Raw genomic sequence first — 25,529 nt, forward strand, 5'->3', positions numbered from 1 at the left:
TGTGTGAAGTATGCAGAGTTTGAGTATCAAAGTAAGGGAGTGTTTTAGTGTTAGCTTTCTTGCTGACTGGCGCCCTCTGTGCACTTTCAGTACACGTCTTTTTTTTTACCCCCCCTCCCAATTATGGAGCTTGAATAAATTCTTTTTTTTTTTTCATTTTTCTTTATTAAGAAATTTTCTACTCTACGTGCCACACACAGATCCCACCTCCTCCCACCCCCTATCCCTCTCTCCCAAGCCACCCCACACCCCCACTTCCCCCAAATCAAGGTATCCCATGGGGAGTCAACAGAGCCCGGCACACTGAGCCTAGGCAGGTCCAAGCCCCTTCCCACTGCACCAAGGCTGCACAAGGCGTCACACCACAGGCACCTGATTCCCAAAAGCCTCCCCATGCACCAGGGACGGATCCCAATCCCTCTGCCTGGGTGCCCCACAGACAGTTCAAGCCAAACAACCGTCTTCTGTATCCAGAGGGCCTAGTCCAGTCCATGGGCTCCACAGGCACTAGTCTACAGTTCATGGGCTTCCACTTGTGTGGCCGTTCATCTCTGCACGTCTTCCCATCAGCACATGTCATTTTTTGATCAGAGCATCTAATAGTCTAGAGGTGGCTCAGCAGTTCACAGCATCTGCTGTTCTGTAGGGGACCTGGGTTTGCTTCCCAGCGCCCACACAGGCTCACAACCATCCATAACTCTTACTTCCAGGGGAACCCACACCTTTTTTGGTGGTGGTGGTGGTGGTGGGGTGTTTTGAGACAGGGTTTCTCTGTGTATCTTTGGATCCTGTCCTGGAACTCTCTCTGTAGACCAGGCTGGCCTGGAACTCACAGAGATCCACCTGCTTCTGCCTCCACGCCTTTTTATGACCTCCACGGGTACCAGATACTCAGGTGGTGTGCATACACATATACAGCCAAAATACTCATATACATAAAATAAATCTTTAAAAAAATCATCCTGTTGTATTAGACATTTTCTGAACTGTATAGTGTTGGATAGTTTTTAATGATCTATTCTTATTTGTATGTGGAAAAGGTTCTCTGGAAAAGTAGCAAGTGCCCCTAACCACTGAGTCATCTCTCCAGACCCGTAGTGTGTTTCCCTTTCTAAACTTCTACATAGATACACTGTAAATATACCCACTACCTAGAAACATTTTGAATAGTTTCTAAGTCAAGATATCCCAGTGGCTTTCTAGTTCGCTGTGTGTTTTAAATTGGAAGCTAAAAGTTGCAATATGACCCTGAGTTGTGTAACTAGTATTTGCCCTTGTGACCTTATTTAGAGTGTACCCTCATAAGTGCCTTCTTTGTCCCCTTGTCAGGAGTACAAGTATTCTTCTCCCAGGTGTCCAGTTCCTTAGGTGAGACTACCAGAGAGGTTTAACAAGCTGTGAAGTAGGGACCACTCAGTCTTACCTCACTTGATTTCCTTCCTTCTTATTACTCAGCACACTGTGTATTGTATGCCCTTCTCTGTACTCTAAGACTGAGTGCAGGAACTTGGTATGTTTGGTGTGTTTAGCTCTGTTCTCCCCTTTGGCGTGTGGTGAGTAGATGTACAATGCCAGGTGAATGAAGAGATGGCAGGAGTGTGAAAATTCCTCGGCGTACAGTTGCAAATTCAGGGTTTTTCACTAGTTGCTATGCAACCTCGATCATCTGGAATCTTGTAGTTTTTTTCCCTTGTGGCCATCAGTTTACTCAATAAATGATTCTTGTCCCTGCTTCTGAGGTAGTAGGCGCTAATTGGACCTAACAGCCCTGCTTAAATACGGCTTTAGTCTGGTGGGAAGCTGCCCTGTGAGTGGTGGGATGTACTAGGACAGTTCTAGTCCCTAAAAATGCTCTAGAAGAGCTTCCGTGAACAGCTGAGTGCAGTGCCCCGCAGTGGTGGACACTCTGCCTTCTTTTGCTCCTGTTCATCCTTATGTCTTACCTTCTTCCCTCTACATTTGGATTTCCTCTGCCTGGTTACAGTTTGTTTGCACCTTCTGCCAACAGGGGAATGTTACTTCAAGTTTTCACAACAAACATTACTACACAAACATTCTTTGACCTATTTTTGTGTCTCATCTGTCAGCTGAGAAGCCAGTGCCAAATAATTTTCTGAAGTGGTCAGATTAGTTTACTACTGCTTCCAGAAAAAGACAGAAGGGGTTTCTCTTTACCTGGGGTTATCATCGCTAGAGTTAGATTTGTACATTGTAGATAGTCTAGTGGGCGGAACACTGTTGCTCATACAAGGAATTATGCTACTTTTACTAGGTAAGATAATGACTCTGGGATATAAAAACATACTTTAAAAAATGCATATGTAGTGATGAAATTAGCTGGAATTTGTTTTAAATTAATCAAATATAAAGCAATTTAGGTTCAACTAGCAAGATTGGATTATGGACAAAGATTAAAGCATTGTCAAGAATTTAATTTATTTGCTTTTCTGTGATTATATAAGAGAATATACTACTATTAGCAAATATAGCTCAATATTTAAGAAATTAGGTCATAAGTTATGAAAGTTATTCTCAAATGTTTTTTGGGGAAAGTACATACTTACATACAAGTTTCTATTTATTATTAAAAATGATTGACCTGGTAGTGGTGGCAACAGCATCATATACTTTTAATCCCAGTACTTGGGAGGCAGAGGCAGGCAGATCTCTGAGTTCAAGGACAGCCAGGGCTACACAGAGAAACCCTGTCTTTAAAAAAAAAAAAAAAACAAAAAACCCACCCCTCCAAAAAACTTGATAATCCTTCATCCTACCATATGGATATTTTTGTTTGGGGAGATGCCAGGGTTCACACATGCTTAAAGTATACATTCTGTTGAACATCACATTAGCCCCTCCCCACACTGTGTAGCGTGTGATCACTGTTAGCTTGCTCTCTAATCTCCTCTCTATGCTGCTGTGTATTGTGGGATCATACCATAATTTTTAAACTCTAATTTTCCTGCCATTAAAAATGAAGTAGGTGCTGGGCATTGGTGGCACACACCTTTAATGCCAGCACTGAGGAGACAGAGGCGGACGCATCTCTGAATTGGAGGCCAGGGTTCACAGAGCAAGTTCCAAGACAGCCAACGCTATACAGAGAAACCTTGTCTTGGGGGGAAAAATGAAATAGGCTAGATGTAGTCATTCAGGCTTGTAATACCAGAACTCTGGAGGCTAAGGCATGAGAATCAAGATTTTTAGGTCAACTGGGCTACATAGTGAGACCTTATCTCGGGGGAAAACAAAAAATGGAAGTTGGGCATAATGGCTCATTCCTGTAACCCCAGCAAATCAGAAGGTTGAAGCAGGAGGATTTATGTGAGTTTATGGCCAGCCTGGTCTGTATGGGTAAGTTCCAGGCCAGCCTCGGTTACAAAGTGAAATTATATCTCAAACAACATCAGTAACTAAATCTTCTACAAAAAAACTATTCCAACAAAAATGAAGACATGAGTTTTGAACTGTTAATGATAGTTCATCTTGTAGCATAATTTACTTAGCCAAGTTCCTTTTTTAAATACTTAGTTTTGTTTCTTTTCTTTTCTTTTTTCTGGTTTCCTTACTATAAATAACACTTGAGTAAGGTTGAAAGCATGATGTCTTACCCCTATAGGAAAGGACTTCCTCCATTATGCAGAGTGGGCTGCCTAGACAAGATAGTCATAGTTCTTTCTTTGGTACTTAAGACAACTGCAGTTAATTGAGTTATTTCTCTCTTCAACTGTAAGGAGAATTCCAGAAGGCCCCAGACCACATCTTCAGGAGCAGCACTAGCTACAAAGTAGATCTGAAAGATCTGCTGGAGAATTAATTCCGTGCCCAGTAGACTAGTTTATTATATATAGGCTGTCCTGCTACAGCTTGTGCCAGAAGCTCTTAGCCTCTTCTCTAGCATTGTTGATCGAGTCTGTACTGGGTGAAGAAAAAAACGCCCACAAGGTTGCAGCATGGAAAGTGGCAGGATTTGTGATAGAAAGCCCCTCCCCTCCCTTCAGCATCTTCTGAACTGTCCCCGGAAGGATCAGGCATAGAGAGGAAGTGACTTGGGTGAAGCCTGTGTGGCAGAACTTCCCGTGTGATGCAGCTTGTTTCCTCACCATCCTGCCAGGGCTTAAGGGCAGATATGCCACTCAAGACACTGGGATTGTCACTCCTCCCCGCCTAGAACCTAGTCAGAGGTGGCCTTGAAATGAGTAATTTTTAAAGCAGTCTCTATTCATGAAAAGGAATTTGGGGCATGAATATGCATTAGGTACTGTAGGTGTAGCACAGTGGCAGAGAATTAATCTAACATAGGCCTGGGTTCAGTTCTGAGCACTGAGGAAAATAGCATACAAAGTTTGTTTCTTACCTAGAGGAAATATTGCTCAATGGGAGAACACTTGCCTAGCATGGCTGAAACTGTAGGTTTGATTTCTAGCACTACAAAAAGAAATGTTTATGACAGAATTGATTTAATAGTTGTTTACATTTGATTATTTTAAATGTTCTCCTAATACTCTACGAAGGTCTGGAGAAGAGTCTCATTCTTGTTCTGCAGTTGAGCAAAGGAGTTCAGCTAGCAGGTCCTTAGGAGAAGCCAAGGGCTTTGACTTGTGCTCCAGGACTCTTTCTATTATAATCAGCCATGAGTAGATACATGATCAGCCCATCTTCCTTCTCTGCCTTTCCCTACCCCTCCTTTTCTTTCCTGGTATGATTATACAGATCTTGAGTCTTTCCTTTGGATTATAGTATACACAGCCAGGTACAAATGGAAATCAATAAGATTGCCTTGAGTCTTCAACTCCCTGCTTAGGGACAAGTCAAGGAAGTTGATTTGATATGGGAGAGTTAAAGGGGTATTGTATCTTAACATTAGATTTATTTATTTTGAGACAGTGTCTCACCATGTAGCTTTATTTGGTCTGGAACTCACTATGTAGACCAGGCTGGCCACAAACTCAGAGATTCACTTGCCTCCTGACTGCAGAGGGTAAAGATGTGCACCACCACACTCAGTCCTAGTCTGCTTACCCTTACACTGATAAAGGGAAACGAGTTCTAGAAAAGAGGACAGAATTATTCCGGTTATCCAATAAGTTGATGCAGGACACAAAGGTACAGTTTAGATCAGACTGGAACATAAACATGCATGGCCTTGTATAGAGCAGTCATATGTCTTGTTTATGCCATTGTATTTCCTGGGTAGCCAGGGGAGGAATATTCTACGCAGTGGAATTTTGTTTTATAAGACCAGAGTAAGAAATAGCATGTTCATCTTATTTCTTTCTGGCTTGTCTTCAGGCTTCAGATGTTAGCTGTAATATTGTCTGCGTCCACCAGGTGGCAGAACTGCTGTACTTAAATGTTCCTTTTGCTTCTATGTGAATCTTAGGGATAACGTCTTTAATAATAAAAGGAGATGCCATGGTATTTATCATACTCTATTGTGCTGGGAATTGAACCCAGAACCTTATGTACACTAGGCATAGCACTCTATTTAGTAACATCTCCAATCCATTATTACATTCTTTAAAAATGTTTGGCATGCTCACTTTGAGCTTAGAGAAGTTGCTGACATGTTTCCTTTGCAGTACCTACTGCCACTGCAAATCTTGACTGTATTTTTTAAGCTCCATTAAGGCCATAAGCTTTGTCCTCAATCTGCCTCATGGTGTCAGCCTACCACTCTTTATAGAATATTCAGGATTGGGCTTTCTGAATCTCTGCAGTGTCTTGGGAGGGGAGGGGAAGGGTGAATTAAGGTTACCATAGCAGTTTTCAACTGCATACTTTCTCTTTTGCAGTTGAATTTGAAACTCTTACTACTCATACTAAGGACATTGTTTCATTGGATTCAAAACATTAGTATAGAAACAAATCTTAACACCAGGCATTTTCTTCTCTTACTTGCTCTCGGCTTCTATCAAATTCCTTCAGTCATGGCTGTTTTCAGGTTACAGCAAAATAAGTGAATACCCCAGCCCCTAAAAAGCCATGGATGAATATAGTTTATGCTTTACAATCACAGTGGTGCATATCTGTAACTACACAACTAATATTAGATGGCTTTCCATGTTTGTTTTAATAGTAATTGTCAAGTAAACAATAATTGCACTGTGCTATGGTTGCTTTATTTTAGAGCAGGATGAGTCCACCCACTGGCTGATTCCAATGCTTCTGACCTGAGGGTTGGTGTCAGTGTGGCAATCAAAGGCAGCCTCTTCTCTCTCAAGAGTGAGCAGGATGCCTGGGGAAGGCTAGTAGTATGTGTGCCCACAGCAGAGAATTGTGCTGCTGTTTGCTTAAGCTTTGTGACCTTTGTTAACAGTCCTGTCCTGGTTCCCCCAGTGAGCCTCTGCACAGGACTACTCCCACACTGAGATGAGCTCTCTGTAAGCTTTGGACAGAATCAAGATAATTGTGACTGAGACACAGAAGTATTGGAGAGGACCTGGTGCCATATGCCTTTAATCCCAGCCCTCAGGAGGCAGAGGCAGGTGGATCTCTGTGAGTTCGAGGCCTGCCTGGTCTATGGAGGGAGTTCTAGGACAACCAGGGCTACACAGAGAAAACCTGTCTCGAAAAACAAACAAACAAATCATTTTGACAGCCAGAACTGTTACACAGACAAACTGTTCCCCCCCCCCCCCAAAAAAATGTATTGGAGGAGTCCTCTGAGCCTCTGAGCCCTTGTCTTTTGGAGTGTAGGGAAACTTGTGTTTCTCCTGTTCCATTTCATCTCCTTTAAGCACCTGTTATTGTTTGTTTTTATGAGAGCAGAGTTGACTTTCTTAGATGGAAAGCTTATTTTCACTTAAGTTAACCATGAGGGAATTTTTGAATCATGCAAACCTCCTGTTTCATCACTTTGTCTGCTGTCCTGTGCAGAATAGGGTGGGTGGTAGTTGTCCATCTCTCAGAACATCAGAGAGAAGTAAGGACCGGGTAGGGTAGGAGAGCACAAAGAAATGAGACCTGTCAAAAGTAGTATTTGTACAATTAGCTCTGTCTAGAGAACGTTTCATGAAAAGAGCAGATGCCCATGGGTTATGTTCTCAGTTAGGTGACCTGACTTTGCTAGAGAAAGTTGATACTTGGTATTAAAAGCAAAATCACAATTGGGATCTCTGAGTTTGAGGCCAGCCTGGTTTACATAGTAAGTTCCAGGACAGCCAGGCCTACATAGAGAGACACCATCACAAACAAACAAACAAACAAACAAATAACCATCACAAATAAATAAATAGACAAGCAAATAAATAAATAAAATAAGAAAGAAAAAAGTCAACAAGACAAAAGAAGCAAAAGCAGTTTTGACTGCGTAAATTTTTTAATGGGCCTTATAGAGAGAGGAAGGCTTGGGTGAAGCAGAAACAGCAGAAAGTAGATTGGTTTCCTGGTCAGAGCACAGAGAGGCAGAATAGTAAAATAACTGATTGGTTAACCCCAGAGCGTTTCAGTTGGGTAAACAAGAAAGCAGAGGGACTCAGCTGGATTAGCACTGGAAATTTGGCTGCTCTCTAGACGCAATACCTTGCACAGCTCCATTTTCTTTTTAATTTTGGGTGTGTATGTTTTACACTCTTGCAAGTGTGGAGGTCAGAGGATGACTTGCTGCGGTTGATTCTCTCCTCCTACCATGTGGACCCAGGGGCTAAGCTCAGTCTGTCAGGATCGGCAGCAGGTGAGCTCTGAGCCACCTCACCAAGCCCCTATTTTAGCTTTTCGGGGGTGGGGAGGGGGGAGGTGTTCAGACAGGGTTTTAGCACTAGCTGTCCTGGAATTCACTCTGTAGACCAGGCTGGCCTCAAACTCGCAGAGATGCGCCTGGCTCTGCCTCCCGAGTGCTGGGATTAAAGGTATACGTCACCACTGCCTGCCTCTTACTTCAATTTTTTAAAGCCCAGCTTTCTGGGCACCACTCCTGGAGGTAAGTCCAAATGGTAGTAACCTATAATTTTTATTTAATACTAGGAACACAGAAGTTGCTAAAGAAGCATTGAAGTAACATATTGTGGGGCTAGACACTGCTGTAGAGCTGTTGCCAAAAGTTGAAGGCCACCCTCGACCCTGTTGCAAGCAAGCAGTATCAGTAGAGGCAGAGCTTTGTGAGCTCACCTGACTTAGGCTGCATTTACCTTTTGGAACAGATACCACTGACATTAACTCAGCAAACTGTCTCAGCTTTGTTGGATTTTGAGGCTAATGGTTACAAATGTGTACAGACTGGTGCAGAGCAGGTTCTTTGATGGGTGTCAAGGCTCCACATGGTAACTTAGCCATCACAAACTCCAGAGCACTGGTAGATCCACCAAAACGACTGTCTTAAAGGGGCTGTGATAGCTGGCTTTACCAGAGGCAGTTTATCTAGGTAGTGAGAGATACTGTCTCAGACAAACAAGAAAGAGTAGCTGTAATGGATTTTTTTATTTTAATTTTTAAATTACAAAGTATTTATTGTGTGTGTGGGTGTGTGTGGTGTGTGTTCCATGTATGTGGGGATTACAGCAGAGGCCAGAAGAGGGAACCAAATCCCTACTGTCCCCAAGTTATAGTTGTTAGCCATCTGGGTGCTGAGAATCAAACTCAGTTCCTCTGGAAGAGTAGCTGGTACTGTTAACTACTGAGCTGTCTCTTCAGCCTATACTATTTCCTTTTACACCAAATAAGTTTCTAAATCCTGGGAGATACAAGTAGAATCAGGGGCTGGAGAGATGGCTCAGCCGTTAAAGGCTAGGCTCACAACCAAAAATACAAGTAGAAGCAGAAAATGTATATAGATAGTCTCACCATGTGGAAATAGGTTAATATTTGTGTCTATTCATTTGGTCTTTTCTCTGGGAGATTTAGATCCACACTAGGGTTGTATTCTGTGATGCTGTCTTTTACTTCCACTCGAGCATGATAGGCTTTGAAGGAGACATGTCAGCTCTGGTAAGTATAGTCTTGCTGTGCTCAGGCTGCTCACTGGTGTCCTCTGTTTTACAGTGGACGAGTACATCGCTATCGCCAAAGAAAAGCATGGGTACAACATGGAGCAGGTAAAAGCATGTTTGCCACTGACCCCTTCAGTGTTTTCTTTTGTGTGTTAGTGTCTTACTGAGTGGGCATACGGTAGAAGTGTCCAGCTAACTCATTTTTTCATTGGAATGTATGATTGGTTTCTCATCCTGGTTGTATAATGTCTTATATTTGATTGTATAATGACGTATGATCCTATGCTCGGACTTGTTGCTTACAGTATCCAATAGAAACTGACTGGGTAATTTGAGGTAGTCAGCTAGAGTTCTCAATTGAGCTGAACTTCCAGCTTTTCTTTCCCACTGCAGGCACTTTTATGTGGTGGGATAAATGATAGTGACCTCTGGCTTCTAGCTGTTCTCAGCCATAGTGGTTTTGTCTTGGGCTATTTGCTGTTCCCTCCCTGTCTTAGAGTTAGGAGCATCTCCAGCCCATTTCCAGACTAGAGTCATAAGACACCTTCAGGTGAACATACTTGAGTCTAGCATGGGTGGGGGGGACCACACACAGACTGGCTTCTAGAGCTAGTTTCCCAGTGAGTACAAACAGCATATAACAAGTTAGCAACAGTGTGTACGTTACAGCAGAGTTGGTATAGCTGGGGCACATTTGGTCCAAAGACTTAAAGCTTCAATATTTTGCACCCACAGACAGGTGATGATAGCTGTCCATACCTGTAGCTCGGCTTTAAGCACCTGCACATGTCTTCCGGCAGCAGCTTGCATGTAGCTTATAGGAACTAGGGCCCACAAAAACATACCCTGTCTTCCATGTTGAAAATCTGTGATGAACACTTGTTCTCTGACATATGGCTGGTTACTGTTCTGATCACATGGGTCAGGCAGAGGCCAGCGGCCATGGTCTGAACCTCCTCTGCTGTTATGCTCCTCTCCCAGCTGAAGTGCTTTGAGGAAGTAAAGGGCCAGTGCCCTCACCGTCTTGCTCTCTTCACTGTTCTTTTCTGAGAGGCAGACATTAAAGATTAAGACAGTGAAAGGAACAATATGAAGAAAAAGTTAGAAAGATGCTATACATGTCCAGGGAAAGAAATAGACTCAGAAAAGATGTAAGAAATCACACCTTAGGTTGATCCTTGGCACACACACAGATCACAACTATAAAAAATGGCATAAACAAGACCACAGAGGAAGTGAGCATCTGCTCGCCATTGCTAATGCATGATTAAATCCAGATGTCCAGTCTCTGACAGAAACCACAAAGCATACATCAAAGTAGGAAAGTATGGCCACTGGATGCAAAGCCTCCTGTGGGTTTTCCTGGGGAAGCATAAACTTGTCTTTTTACCCCAGTTAAAGCAGCAGTGGCAGAGCAAAGCCACAGTTCCCACCCAGCCTAGTGTAGTGAGCCAGTGAGCTTGCTGGGGTTCCGTTCAGGAGCATTGACTTGCTAGCTTTGGTTCTGTTGCTGTGATAATATATCTTGACAGAAACCAACTGAGGAGGGAAAGATTTTATTTTAGCTCAAAATTCTAGGTAACAGTCCATCATGTAGAGAGTCAAGGTAGGAACTTTAAACAGCTCGTCACATCTTATTTACAGTAAGGATCAGACAGAAATGAACACGTGCATGCTCATCTCCTTGCTTGCTTGCTGGTTTATGCTCAGCTGGATTCCTCCACCCAGGACCCTTGCTTAGGGAATGGCACTGCCCACAGTATGCTTGGTTTTCCCACATCAGGTAACTAAATTAAAACAATCCCTCACAGACAAGCCACAGACCAACCCAGTGTAGAAAAATCTCTTATTGAGATTCTCTTCTTGGGTGAGTCTAGATTGTGTCAAGTTGACATTTAAAACTAACCATCATAATAGGTGATTCAAAGGCAGTTGCATCATTGAAAAGCCCACCTCAGCATGAGTGACAACTCATGAAAGCTGCATTGCTGGAGCTCCCTGCATACTAACTACCCAGGCAGCTTGACAGGTCACAGTCTTCTCTCCCTAGTAATCCTTATTGTGTACATAACCTGGAATAAGGAACGGAGATGCTTGTGAATCTTGTAATTTTTAGGAACTTCCTGAAGCTTCTAAGTTTTATTTACTTCTTGAATCTCAAGGAGGCTTCCTCTAGGATAGAACTTTCAATTTTGAGAAATTGATACACAAGAAAATTAAACCTACAGAAACTGTTCCTCAAAAAGACCTGATGTCAAATCTGTTTTACACACACACACACACACACACACACACACACACACACACACACACACACCTGGTGCTAGGGACAATCCTAGAACCTTGAACATGCTAGTAGGCAAATGCTCCATTACTGAACTGCATCCCCACTACTTACCTATCTTTAAAATGTTCAAAAAGGCCATTTTGAATAGGCAGATTAATGAATTTGAACATAGGGCAATTTGTTTTATTGTTTGTGGTACTGGAGGGTGAAGGATCAGGACATCCTGCATGCTAAAGAAGTATTCCAAGAAAACTTAAATTTACTGAGTTTGAAGGACATCCTCAAGGAGAACAATGTAAGTATTTGGAAACTTCAGGAGAAGATGGAGAGAAGGAATGGAGAGAGATTTTTTAAGTGTGTCTGTCGGGGTGGGGTGGGGTGGTTAGAACCTCCTGGAATTGATAAGTCATCTAAAGACAACTCAGCATAATTGAAGATAAACTCACCCACACATAGATTCAGTATGAAACACTCAAAAGCCAAAGATGCAAGGAAAAAGCCATTGGTGACAAATAAGGATCACCAGTAAGGTTATCAGATTTGTCATCAGGAATTTTGGAGTACCAAAGACAGTGTGATCTGATGTATTTGAAGTGGTAAGAGAAAAACAAAAACTTTCAACCAAGAATGATCTGTTGGATAGCTGTTCCATTCAGTGGAGGGAGCTCAGGCCTAGCATACAGAGGATCCTGGGTTCACTGAGGCAGGGGTACAGAAAAAAAGAAAAGAGGGAAAAGAATTCTATACCTGACAGAACTTGTCCTTCAGAAATGGAAGTGTGCTGGTGAGATGGCTCAGTGGAGTAAGGGTACTTGTCACCAGGTCTGATGTCCAGAGTCCATGTCTAGATCCACATGCTGGAAGGAAAAAACCCATTCCTGCCAGTTGTCCTCTGTCATCCACATGCTTTCTTTGACACGCATGTACATATGTACACTTGTAAAGCCAGTTCAATGTTAATACCTTAGTGTTTATAACTCTGCAGTTTTCCATGTAGCCTAAGTGATTCATTGAAAACAAAGTTAGCTTCTCTTTTTTTGACATATGATATAGAAAGGTAGAATTCTGTGATTTCTACAATGGAAAGGGATGGGATGGCTGTAAAAGAAGCTCAATTTTTGTATTTTGTTGAAACTATTCATATAAATTCAAATTCAAATCTCACAACTTTAAAATGTTTAATGTGATCCCTGTGGCAACCAAAAGAAATACTAGAAACCTGTGGTCCCAGCACTTGGGAGACTAAGTCAGAAGGATTGAGAGTTTGAAGCAAGCACAGACTTCGTAGGGAGACTATCTTGAAGGACAAAAACACTGGTTTTCCACTTTTTTGAGGCACTCACTCAGAGTAGCCAGAATCCTAGGCGGTTGGTTGCTGGGTCTTGGAACAGAGGGGTTGGAGGGAAGAGAACTGCTATTGAGCAGGCAATGTTTATTTCATAAGATGATGAGTCTTGGGCATGGGTATTACACAGCATTGTGCATGTGCTCAGTACCATTGAGCTGTCTGCTAGAAGCTTAGAATGATAGACTAGATGTTGCATGCATCTTATCACAGAAACTGGGATGGGGCTGATGATTGTAACTTCACAGTGTGTATGAGGCAGGCGTTTTCTCACCTATCTGCTATAAACATGCTGATCTCACTTCCATTTTAATGTTTCATTTATTTGTTTGTTCTAAAATTTCGCCAATAACATTTTTCTAGGCTCTTGGGATGCTCTTTTGGCATAAGCATAATATTGAAAAATCATTGGCCGATTTGCCCAACTTCACCCCCTTTCCAGATGAGTGGACTGTAGAAGATAAAGTCTTATTTGAACAAGCTTTTAGTTTTCATGGAAAAACTTTTCACAGAATCCAGCAAATGGTAAGCAGGTTTTTTTGTTCTGCTTTGTTTTTGCTTTTTATATCTTCCAGTATATGTGAGAGAAAGTTATCGACTTGAGACATCTCATTGTCTGTTTGTTTATTTGTCTTGTGTTGTGGGTGTTTTTGCTTGCATGTATGTTGACTTACCCATTTGTGTGTCTGGTGCTCACCGAGACCAGAAGAGGGCATCAGATCCCTGGAACAGGAATTACAAACACTTGTGAGCTTATATCTGGGATCTGGGAATTGAACCCAGGGCCTTTTGGAAGAGCAGCCAGTTGTTAACCACTGAGCTACCTCTCCAGCCCCCCAAGTACCCCCTTTGAATAAAGTTCCTTCTAAACTGCTGTTAGAAAAACTAAAGCTCTGTGACTCAGCGGTCCCAGTACAGAGTGAAGCTCTCTCTCCTCAGCTTATAGTCTGCACCTACATGCAGGTTACGCCAACAGAAAGGATCTTTGATGATTGCTTTTGAAGACATATCTCAAATCCTTGTCTGTCTGTGGAAGGTTTGCTTATGTTTTACTCTTTAGAAAACTACTGATAGACTCCAGGTTCAAGTTTACTCGTGCTTGCACAAAATGTTAAAATGATTTTGTAAAAGTTCAACCTGGAGCTGGAAAAGATGGCTCAATGGTTAAGAGAGTTTCCAGAATCCACTTCAGCCAGGCGTTCTGTGCACATATCTAACTATAGCCCCAGTGGAGAGGGCACAGATTTGCTGGGGCTTGCTAGCTTAAAGTGGCTGGGCATGGTAGTGCACCCCTTTAGTCTGCATTTGAAGGCAGAGGCAGATGGAGCTCTCTGAATTTAAGGCCAGCCTGATCTACACAGATACTCGAAAAATAAAAAAAGAAAGAAAGAAAATGCAAAACAAGCTAATGGTTTTTGTAGTTCTGACTCTGTTATGGATTTTTCATTTTTCATGCTGGATAGATGCATAAAATATTTGATACTGAAACCATAAAATCCGATGTGAAGCTCCACAACTTCAGTTCTGAATGGCTACTCTGACTGCATAGAAATTCATTGAGTTGTATGGTCTTTGAGTCTGGTTCATTGCAGTGTGGGATGTTTTTCAGCTGCAACTTTTTTATAATAAAGTATAAGACAAATTTTAAAAAAGGAAAATGCATTTTGTGAGAACTTTTTTCCCTTTCCATACATTTTATTTTATGGGTTTTTTGTTTTTGTTTTTCCAAGACAAGGTTTCTCTGTAGCTCTGACTGTCCTGGAACTCCTTATGTAGACTGGCCTCGAACTCAGAGATCCACCTGCCTCTGCCTCCTGAGTGCTGGGATTAAAGCTGTGCACCACCACCGCCTGGCTTCCATACATTTTAAAGTATAGGAGAATGTTCCTTATGAAATATGTCTTAAGCACATTTGATTAGTAAACGCTAGCTTCACATCTGCATCAACTTGTTTTTTGCATTTAGCTTCCTGATAAATCCATAGCAAGTCTGGTGAAGTTTTACTACTCTTGGAAGAAAACAAGAACTAAAACCAGCGTGATGGATCGTCATGCTCGGAAACAAAAACGGGAGAGGGAAGAGAGGTGAGTGTGCTGCTAGGGCTGTCCTCTGAGCACTGGATTCTCAGAGCTGTGGGTCCAGAGAGGAGAGCTGGAATGGCAGGCTCCCACCCCCGTAAAGCCTCCGTAGATCTCTAGTCCACCCGCCCGCCCGCCCGCAGTCAGTGACCTTAACGGGTTCCTTCCATCCCCTTCAAGGTGACTCCTCCTATGAAAAGGGACTTTGTTGTTGTCTCAAGGGTTAGAATTTATTGAGGATGATAACAGAAAAGTCAGTTGACATGTGTTTGTGTTTAGCTTTCTTACAAAGAAGAAAAACCGTGTAGGTTTTCATATCAGTTACGTCGTTGCTATAATAGAAGCAGCTCAAGGAAGAAGAGGACAGTCATGGTGGCTCCAGGCCGCTCACCACATCACATCTGAGCCGGAAAGCAGAGTGAGAGGAGGCTTGTTAGTTAGCCCACGGATGGTGTCACCATAGTCACAGTGTGTAGTTTCACCTCAGCTAACCTGATCTAGAATATCTCTCATAAGCATGCCTAGGAGCTTGTCTCCTGGGTATTCTCGACCCTGTCAAGTTGACAGTGACCAGCACTTCCTTCCCTTGACTATCTGTGTCTGGTGTGAGTAACGGAGAATCAGTTCATTGTCTTTTAGAGGGGTGTTGGTTTGTTGTTGCTATTAGTTTTGATTGAGATACCACCCCCGCCCCCAACTTGCAGTGCTAGGAGGCTGAACCTAGCACTTTACACATTGCTAGGACTCTACCACTGAGCCTACCTCCCAGCCTGGATATTCATTTTAAGGATAACTCATTAAGCTCTAGTAAGGAAGGATGTGTGTTACCTCTTGCTTCCTCAGTTTACATGCAGCAGAAAGCAGTGGAAATGGGTGGTGGCTTGAGAGGAGTGTGACATGGAGGTGGGCTCCCCTGGGAAGGATTCCTGAGACACAGTGTGAAGCTGGCATTGAAGACATTGTGTTTCGCCCCCATTGCTGCTCCCTTGGTTTTAGCTGGGCGAATTAGGATAGCTGCTTGACTTCTGAGAGACTCAATTATCTTATTTTTAAAGATGGAGGTCCTTACCACCTCAGGCAAAAGCATTTGAAGTGCCATGCCAATGTATTTATAAAACGTAATTTGAAAGTATCAGTTACACAAGCCACTAAAGCCTCAGGCTTTTGTGGCCATGAGTAGAAAGGTTGAGTGTGGGTTTTTCCTTGTGACCAGTCTGTTTACATGCAGTGGAGGTTCGTGTCTGCATAGTGGGTCAGTTTGTCAGGAGAGCTTTTCTGGCCCTCCAGTAAATAACGATGAGGAAAAGTAGATGCTTTCTACATTTGATAATTTAGCTGAGAATTGAAAGCAAACACTTGACAAATACAGAGGAACAATATTTTAGAGTTGGTTTGGGCAGTTAGAAACAAACCTTATTAGTTCTTAGACTAAAACAGTGCTTCTCAATCTGTGGGTTGCAAGGGCAAAGGGTCACCTAAGACCATCCTGCACATTAGATATTTACATAATAATTGATAACAGTATCGAAATCACACTTAAGAAGTAGCAAGGAACCATATTAAAGGGTCACGGCATTAGGAAGGTTGAGCGCCACTGCCCTTAAAGAACTACAAAGGTGGAATTCTATGAATTATAAAAAATGTTTGTCCTAGCAGTCTGTAGATGTATAGAACAATTTTAGAATAAATTTTGTTCGGTTGCTTTGATTTCTCTCTGTAGCACTGTAGTTCCAGAAGTCATGGAACTCCTTCTGGAGACCAGCCTGGCCTCGTACTTAAGAGGTCTGCCTGCCTCTGTCTCCCGAGTGATGGGATCAAAGACATGTACCACCTCACCTGGCTGTTTTGTTATATGCTTTTATGTGAAATAGAGTTAATGCAGAGTAACTTTTCAGTAACTTGTTCTTATCTTCCAGTGAGGATGAACTGGAAGAAACAAATGGAAGTAACCCCATTGACATTGAGATTGATCCAAACAAGGACAGCAAAAAGGAGGTATTTTTCTCCCTAATGTCTGTAGGCAGTAAATGTCATTACTAGTTCTGCCAGTAGCTCCTGCCTCTTGGACAGTAGTGTATTAAGTGCTGAGTCCAAAGGTGCAGATGGAACGTTGTAGACAGCACCTGCTTTGCTTCATAGAATTTAGAGTATGTTCGTCTGTAGTCACGTGGAAAGAAGCCCTTAGGGAAAGGCCACGTTCGCTCGTCTTCTCTAAGAGAGTGGCGGCAGGCTGCTCACTCCTGTTTTTGACTGCCACTGTCCAGGATCTGCTCGGACAGTGCTGTGCAGTGACTTGAGTGACCCAAGAAGCTGCCAGCATTTGGGCAGGAGCTGATTACTTAGAAACAGGGCAGGTTTCTCAGCTCTCTGTCCTATAATGGTGGGAATGGAAAAACAAGGGGCCTGGAGAGATGGCTCAGTGGTTAAGAGCATTGACTGCTCTTGCAGAGGACCCGAGTTCAATTTCCAGCACCCACATGGCAGCTCACAACTGTCTATAACTCCAGTTCCAGGGGATCTGACACCCATGGCAAACATCAGTGCACATAAAATTGGAAAAGCAAAAGGCTCTGGGCTGCCTAAATTGTAGAATTATAGCAGTGTTACATACTTTTTCAAATAACAAAATAGGCAATGGAGTTGGACAGAAAGAAGGGAGTTACAGTAACTACAGCATCGTCACCCATAATCACCGATACATCTTAGTAGGTTTGGAGACAGACAACTTTCTCTGTAAAATATAATGCCCATTTGTATACATAATTTAGAATTTTTAGTTAAAAAATAGTAAAGTGATACCTTAATGAAATTTTTACAATTTTTGGAGCTTATTTTAAATATACTTCTATACATAACCATTTGCTACTCCATCATATGAACTTCTCAGAATTAACTAATCTTAAACAGCTTTCTAGCTTACTGAAGTCCTTACTACTGTGAACAATACTGAATTAACGGGTCGCATATCTAAATATTTGTATACATTTTTTCCATTAAAATAACTCCTGAAAGTTGAATTGTTGCCTCACCGTCTTCCTGGGTGCACATTACAGCTTCTTTAAGTAGACTCACCGAGGTGGAGTTAGTCCCCCTTTCTGGATGATGTTCTTCTCACTGTCAAAAAAGTATCTGAATAGCACAGTCTTTGGGGTAATGGAGTAAGATTGTTTGGAGAGGGACATGTGCTTGGGGGTTTGTTTTATTTTGGTGTATTGTTATTTATTAGGTTTTTCAATAATGCATTTTAAATGAACAAGCTTGACTTTGTAATTTTTTGTATTTCTTTTTTACGTGGCACAAGTTATGACTGAAAAAGAAAATAGGTTAAGTCTTAGTTTATGTGTACAATGTTATTAAAACACACATGACCAATAGGTAATCTTTATGAAATAGCATTAATGCTACATAGAATATATTTATTGGCTACTGATACTATTTGTTACCAATAATTTGTTACTAATTAGGGAATTTCTGTTATCATTGTTTTATTATCTTTTTTATTATGTACACACTGTTCTGCCTACATGCCAGAAGAGGGCACCAGATCTCATTACAGATGGTTGTGAGCCACCATGTGGTGGGTGGCTGGGAATTGAACTCAGGACCTGGAAGAGCAGCCGGTGCTCTTAACCTCTGAGCCATCTCTCCAGTTCCTTTCATTATCTTTTTACTTTAGTCTTAAAATATAAAGCAAAAGGTCTTTTGAAATGTTCAGCTTTATCCTTGACTGTTACTTTTTTTCTCTTTTCTTTTTTCCTTTTTTTGAGACAAGATCTGCTATAATTCAGGTTGGGCCCAGTTTTGGTTTTTTTTGTTGTTCTGGTTTTGGTGACAGGGTTTCTCTGTGTAGCTTTAGAGCCTGTTCTGGAACTCACTCTAGCTCAGGCTGGGTCTGCCTCCCAAGTGCTGGGATTAAAGGCGTGCGCCACTGCCGCCTGGCTGAAGTTTATATTTCTTAATGGAAAGATTTACAGACTTCCCCTTTCCCCATCGTCCCACACCCACCCAAGGGGCTCTGTGTCATGCAGTCTGCCTTGCTGGAGATCAAACGACTTACTTATCTGCATGTCATGTAGACAACTGCACAGTCAGAAAGCTCACGGAGAACTCAGTTCTCTTGTTTCCTCCCCATGTGTCACTTCCTGTCAGAGGCCTGAAGAAGTAGAGTAGAAGAGAGTGTTCTCTGAAGTGTCTGCAGGCAGGTGCTATCTTTAAGCTTCCCGTAGGGTGCGCAGATAAGAATGGTGATTGTTTAGATTGTCTGGGGCCATGGTAAAGACACATGCTTACTGCTATCCATTTGACGTTTTTGTTTTTTAATTTCATTTACCAAATATGTATATCATGCAGGTGCCCCCTACTGAGACAGTTCCTCAGGTCAAAAAAGAAAAGCATAGTACACAAGCTAAAAACAGAGCAAAAAGGAAACCTCCAAAAGGAATGTTTCTTTCCCAAGAAGATGTGGAGGCTGTGTCTGCCAATGCTACTGCTGCAACCACGGTGCTGAGACAGCTGGACATGGAGCTGGTCTCCATCAAACGACAGGTACCTGCCAGCCCAGTGTGGTGAGAAGTCAGCTTGCACACCGAATGTCCTCACTGTTTACCCAGGTCTTCCAGTCTTAGAGATGTCAGAAGAACATTTTCTTTCTCTTTTTAAAATATGTATTTATTAATACTGAGAGGTGATGAGTATACTGTGATATGTTGTGAAGGTCTGGAGACAGCTCTGTGGAACTGATTCTTTACTTCTGCCTTTTCATGGGGTCTAGGGATTGATCTCAGGCTGCCAGGCTCACACAGTGCTTTTACCTGCTGAGCCCTCTTGCCATCACCAAGAGCATTTTATTTCTAAGGAATTGGGCAGAAGGTCTCTAAAAATTTCTTTTAAATTGAGCTTTTTTATAGAGAGAAATATATACGGCTATTTATGTAAATTAAAATAATTGCTGTGTGTGTGTATGTGTGTATGTGTGTGTGTGTGTGTGTATACACACCAATGATTTTTTAAAACATCAATCCATTCAGGTAACCTCTGTCTGGACCAGGAAGTGGAACATTGCCTATTCCTCTCAAGCCTCTGAAGCTCCATTTATGTCCCTCATTCCTGACGCACCTCCCAGGAGAGGGCCACTATTCTGATTTGTTTTTGTTTTGTTGTTGTTGTTTTGGTGTTTTGTATGTTTTGAGACAGGGTTTCTCTGTGTAGCCCTGGCTGTGCTGCCTGGATTTCACTTTGTAGAACAGTCTGGCCTCGAACTCAGAGATCCGCCTGCCTCTGCTGCCTGAGGGCTGGGATTAAAGGTGTGTACTACCACCCCCTGCATGGGTTTTGTGTGCCAGTTACCTTGGTTTGATTTTTTTTTCTTTTCTGGAGCTGAGGACCAAACCCACAGAAGCAGTGCTAGGCAAGGGCTCACCACTGAGCTAAACTGGCTGAGGCTTGTGGTGTGGTCAGTGGTAGAGCACTTGTTCAGCATGTGGGAAGCCTCGGGTGTGGTTTCCACCACCATCAAAAGAACCCTCACAGATTGTTTCAGTCTACCTTTTATATTATCAAAAAAGAAACATAAGATAATGTTTATTTTTATGGTTTTCTTTCAGTGTGTGAGATGTGCCCATGTTTTATGAAGCAGTTACTTTTGATCTGTTCTTTTTCTTTGCTATGTAAATAGCCTACTAGCAATACATTGTCCTATGGTAGACATTTGAGTTGTTTCCATTTGGGGCCATTACGTGAATTATTACCATGAATGTTATGTATCTGGTGCATTATGCATATGTGTCTGTAGAGCACATCTCTGTTGGATTCCCTAAGAGTAGAACTGACCGATTGTCATATGTTCAGGGTTTTCCAGAGTAGTCAAATCAGTGTATATGTATTTTGGTTGTACCGTGCCAGCATTTCCCACCTACAGTACACTTTGGACTAACCTGTGTGTTACAGGTGCAGCCTCCTCTAACCCTACTCACCACGTACCACCTTCAGCCTACTAGTTGTGACAACAGAAATATCCCCAGGCATTGTTGAATCTCCTCATATGGGGTGACACAGTTGTCTCCATTGATAATGGTGGTTCTACATTGTTGACAGCAGTTGTCTACATTGTGGCCTTTCTCTAACGCATTGTGAGGCGGTCTCCTTGGGCTTTGTTGACGTTGCTTGCCTTGCTCCTTATTGGTTGGCCCTTGGGCTGTCCACTGCTTGTAGTATGTCTGCTCAGTCTTTGTCCTTGGTTTTCTACTGGACTGTGTTCTTTTGGATGCGTGTGTTTGTTTGATACAGGGTTTTCCCACAAAGCTTAGGCTGGCCTCAAACTCACTGTATTCCTGCCTCTCTCTCTCTGTATTTACTTATTGAATGTTCTTTTTTCAGGTTGTAAATTGTTTCCTACCTGTCATTAGATAATTTACCGGGTACTCTGTGCCCTGTGCTCCCACTCTCTTAATGGCATTTTCTGAAATTCATTCAAGTAATACAGTTTTTCAATCCTTCCTCTCAGGTTGGTAGGTTTTAAGTCCTGGTAAGAACCTTCCCCAAGGGCTGAAGAGATGACTAAGGGTTAAGAGCATTTGTTCTTGCATAGGACTTGAGTTTGATTCCCAGTACCCACATGGTAGCTAATAACCATCTGTAACTCCAGGTCCTGGGAAAGGAACCTAGTGAATCCAGGGAGTCTTCTGACTACACAGACACCAGGCACGAACAGGGGCACAGACATACATGCAGGCCAAACACCTATACACAAAATAAAACTAAATAAACCCTTTTTAAAAGAACCCTTTCCTGGGTGAGGAAGATATGTTGAGTATCATCTTAGCATCATTGTTTCAGCGTTTGTATTTTGATCTTCAGTCTACTTAGAAATGTTTTCCTGGGTGTGGTGTTACACGTAAGTGTTTAAGTATGGGCATCTATTTCACCAAGTGCTTTTTACTGAAAAGGCTGTCATTTCTTCCTTGTGTTTAGAAACTGACTGGTTTGATTTTATGTTCTTTGTTCTATTGTTCTGTAGTTCATCCTTCACAAATGCAGAGTGCCCTGATGTCATGTGCTTTATAAATTTGTATGTGTAGCAGTAAAGTCTCCTAGGTCTTAATTGTCCCTGGCCCTTTGTATTTCCATATCAAATTACTATCACTTTGCAATTTTCAGGAAAAAAAAGTTCTTCTAGAATTTTGATGAAGATTTTGTTAATAGCTATCAAATTAATGTCTTTATTGGGTTTTCTGATGAGTAGAGAGGATATATCCCTCCACCTATGCAGATCTCTAATTTTTTATGTTGTGTCATTTTTGATGTGCAAGGCTTAGAATTATTCCAAGATATTTTGTACATTTTGGGGTGTTCTTATAATAGAAGTTTATTTGGTGGGAATGGGTCAGTGATGGGAGTCGTACCTGAGACCACACACATAGGCAAGTACTCTACCACTAGCCACATAGCCAGTTCATAGATATTATTTTTGAATTATTTGTTATGGTTGTTTGTGTCTGCTATGTAGAAAGGGCTCATTACCTTAATCTGATTGCAGTGGCATTGAAGTGGAAAAGTCAGCCTCACAGTCTAGAATGGCCTTTCATTAGGGTTTCTCTCCTCCCCCTTCCCTTCTCTTCCTCTCCTCCCCTTTCTCCTCCTACCTCTTGACTGGTTAAAGCTGAGTGACTGGAAACCAGCGGTCAAAGGTGGTCAGACCTTCTGGTGGTCTCCAGAAGGGTGGAATTGAAGACTGTGTCTTTGCTGTGGTTCAAGGAGGCACAGGCTAGGGGGCCAAGCATCCTTCCAGAGTCAGGACAGCTCTGTAGCCTGCTGCCAGCACAGCCGTGCTCGGATCATAGGAGAATCACTTAATCTTCCTAGAGACCTCTTTTCAAATGAGGAGATTAATCCTTGAGGCTGATCCTTGCAGATCTGCCGGGGTTGCTGTGCCAGGGCATTGTCAGTGCTGCTTGGAGTGGGAGGGCTGCTGAGTGCAGAGCCAGCGGTGAGGGAAGGAGAGGCTCTCCTCTTTTCTAATTGTGCAGTGAAACAAACGGTCAAGAGTGTTTATAATCTGAGATAATTACTCAGGTTGTCAGTTTTGCAGAAGGGGAGCTTAGAGCCTAACACGGTAGTGAGGAGGTAGGGGTACATAGTTGCACTTCTAGAGTTAAAATGATAGTCAGTCACAGAGATGGTTACTTTGGGAACCATATGTTTGCTTGTATATCAAGGAAACACCTCAGAGAGACAGAAAACCTGATTAACACCAGTTCAAGGAGTCCCACTGTCAGGTTGTCATAGTTGCTCTTTCTTTTAAGTTCTTCTGTCCGGGGTCTTAGGGATCCAGTTTGTTTTGATCTCTCTCCTAGAGTCTCAGCTTTTTGCTATTTCCTCCTGTGAAAGCTGCAGAAGCCATTTTGTAATGCTCAAATCTATATTCCGGACAGTAAGAAAAGGAGATGGAGGCAGGGGAAACAAAGGCCTTCTACCAGAAGCCCCAGACTGCTGCTTGCCAGCACCCTGCGCTCTGCTCCTGGTTTTCAGGAACAGGGCAACTTTGAAGACAGTGAGAACTGGGTGGGAAGTCTGCTTCCTCAGTGGATAAGCTTGTGGCAGGAGATCTCCGATTGGAGAATGAATGGTCTCACAGGAGAGAGGGATCTCCATGAACAAGATAAAGTAGAAACAAATGGTGCATTTACCTGGGAGGTCCAAGTAAAGTACTAGGCCAGCCACACGGGTTACATTGTCTTTTCTTTACATGCCACACACAGCCATATCTTGATTCTTATTTAGTTTCCTTTTCAGTTGGCAAAATGTTGACAACTAACTTGTTCTTATTCTGACTCTAAATTCTAGATTCCACCTCTCTCCCATCTCTGCTGGTTTTTCTGAAGACAAGGATTACTCTGTATCTCAGGCTGGCCTCCAACTTTCACTCCTAGTCCCAAACTTGTGACTCTAAGGCAAGATTGCCACAGGTTTGGAACCAGCCTGGGCTACAGAGTAAGACCCTGTCTCAAAAAACAACCTACCCCATAAGCACTTGACAAAAATGAAATTTTGAAAGATTATGTAGGAGCCAGAGGTGGTAGTGCATGCCTTTATTTCCTAGCACTCAGGAGGCAGAGGTAGGTGGATCTCTGTGACTTTGAGGCCACCCTTGTCTATAGAATGAGTTCCAGGCCTGCCAAGGCTACATAGTGAAACTCTGTCTTGAGAAAATAGGACAAAAAAGAAAAAGAAAAAAATTATATAGGTATAAAAAGGCTGTTTAAGAAGCCGGCTGAGGGCTAGTGAAGTGGCTCAGGCTCAGGTTCTTGCCCCCTAAGCCCGCCTGCCTGTCTGAGTTCCCAGAGCCCACGTGCCAGAAGGAGAGAAGCAGCTGCACAGAGCTGTCTCCTGGCCGCCACATGCAAGCACGCGCACACGTCATACTCACATACCAGACAGGATAGGAAGCAGAGCCCAATGACACAGACCTACTGTAGTTACCACTATTCAGGAGGCTGAGACAGGAGGATAACATGTTCAAGGTCAGTCCAGGATACACTGCAAGTTCCAAGTTAGCTTAGGCAACTCAACAAGACTCTTGTCTTAAAAGTAAAAGAGGGCTGCATGCACATGTGTGTCACTATGTATTAGTGGTAGAGTAGGTCTTGGGCTGGTCTCCAGTACAAGGAGAGAAGTCGTGTCTTGTCTTTTCTACTCTAAAGTCTCTTGGAATGTTCCTTTGCTGGTAGTGAAGATCTATTACTCCTGAGTATCTTTGATGCTTTATTTATCAAAATCAACCTGTTCTTTTCTTGGCTTTCTTACTGCTTCTGTGGTTTTTTTGAAAATGAAAAAATGCTAAAAGTCAGAGTTCCATCATCCCATCATACAGTGTGGAAATGCCCTGTCCTTGGAGTTCCAGGACAAGGGCATACCTGTTGTCTGTCTTATTCTGGTATCTGTGGGAAAATCACAATAACGTGGCTTATAGAAAAGCTAGGTATGCTGAGTCAAGCAAAAATATAGGGAAAAATGATGATTTGTGTGAAGACAGAGAGATACTGTACTTGATTAGTTAGGCTTGTGGGAATATTGCGGTTTTCTCTGTCAAAGATATCTTTTCTGGTCTTCTTTTATTTTTAAAATGAAACTCTTTTTCTCTCTTAGATTCAGAACATTAAACAAACGAACAGTGCTCTTAAAGAAAAGCTTGATGGTGGAATAGAGCCTTACCGACTTCCAGAGGTAGGATTATGTTTATCTCAGAATTAGGGCTGAGTTTATGTGCTTAAAATTCTGATATCTATGTGGTACTTGTCTCCAGTATGCCTTGTTTTAGAAAGATAGAGACAAAATTTTAGGAACCTAGCTAGTTGATATCAAAATCCAGACATGAAAAGAAGTTGATTAAGCTGCCATAAAGACACATGTAATAAGTTGACCATCCATTTGGTTTTCTAGGTCATTCAGAAATGCAACGCACGATGGACTACGGAAGAGCAGCTTCTCGCTGTACAAGGTATGAGGGAGCTCCCCTTAGCACGTGGGAACTGTGGCACATGTGAGGGAAATGCTATGTTCCGTCCTGCTATCACTTCACTCATGTGGAAGATTACAGTGTCGTAGCCATGTCTTTCTCCTAGGTGTGTGTACTTTCATGCATGGGTTGTTATTAAGGATTGAACCCAGGGCTATGCTAGACAGATGCTGTACCACTGTGAAACATACTCAGCCCATGCTTTTAGTTTGTGAGACAAAGTCTCACCTTTTGCTTTTCTGGCCTTGAACTCTAAATCTTCCAGCCTCAAACTCCCAAGGGCTAGAATTATAGGCCTATGTCACTTACCCTTTCTCATAAGTTAACCTGAAAGCCACAGTTGTCTAAGGATGTGAGTGTATTATATTTTAGAATTGCT

General features: G+C 42.4%; 1 protein-coding gene across 2 annotated transcripts in view; it reads left to right on the forward strand.

The window, feature by feature from the left end:
- Positions 1–25,529, forward strand: part of Rcor1 (REST corepressor 1) — a 91,522-nt gene that overhangs the window by 59,222 nt on the left and 6,771 nt on the right. For both annotated transcript variants that reach the window (XR_008218426.1, XM_052739048.1), the window contains exons 4-10: positions 8,980–9,032; positions 12,923–13,084; positions 14,525–14,643; positions 16,554–16,632; positions 18,988–19,182; positions 24,781–24,858; positions 25,075–25,132. Coding sequence is in view for 1 of the 2 variants with exons in the window: in XM_052739048.1 (XP_052595008.1) it covers positions 8,980–9,032; positions 12,923–13,084; positions 14,525–14,643; positions 16,554–16,632; positions 18,988–19,182; positions 24,781–24,858; positions 25,075–25,132 (744 nt within the window). In the remaining variant the exon portion in view is untranslated. The remainder of the gene's footprint in view (positions 1–8,979; positions 9,033–12,922; positions 13,085–14,524; positions 14,644–16,553; positions 16,633–18,987; positions 19,183–24,780; positions 24,859–25,074; positions 25,133–25,529) is intronic.

Source organism: Peromyscus californicus, unplaced genomic scaffold (genome assembly GCF_007827085.1).
Source record: "Peromyscus californicus insignis strain IS unplaced genomic scaffold, ASM782708v3 Scaffold_15__1_contigs__length_86483966, whole genome shotgun sequence".
In the NCBI taxonomy this organism is placed as follows: domain Eukaryota; kingdom Metazoa; phylum Chordata; class Mammalia; order Rodentia; family Cricetidae; genus Peromyscus; species Peromyscus californicus.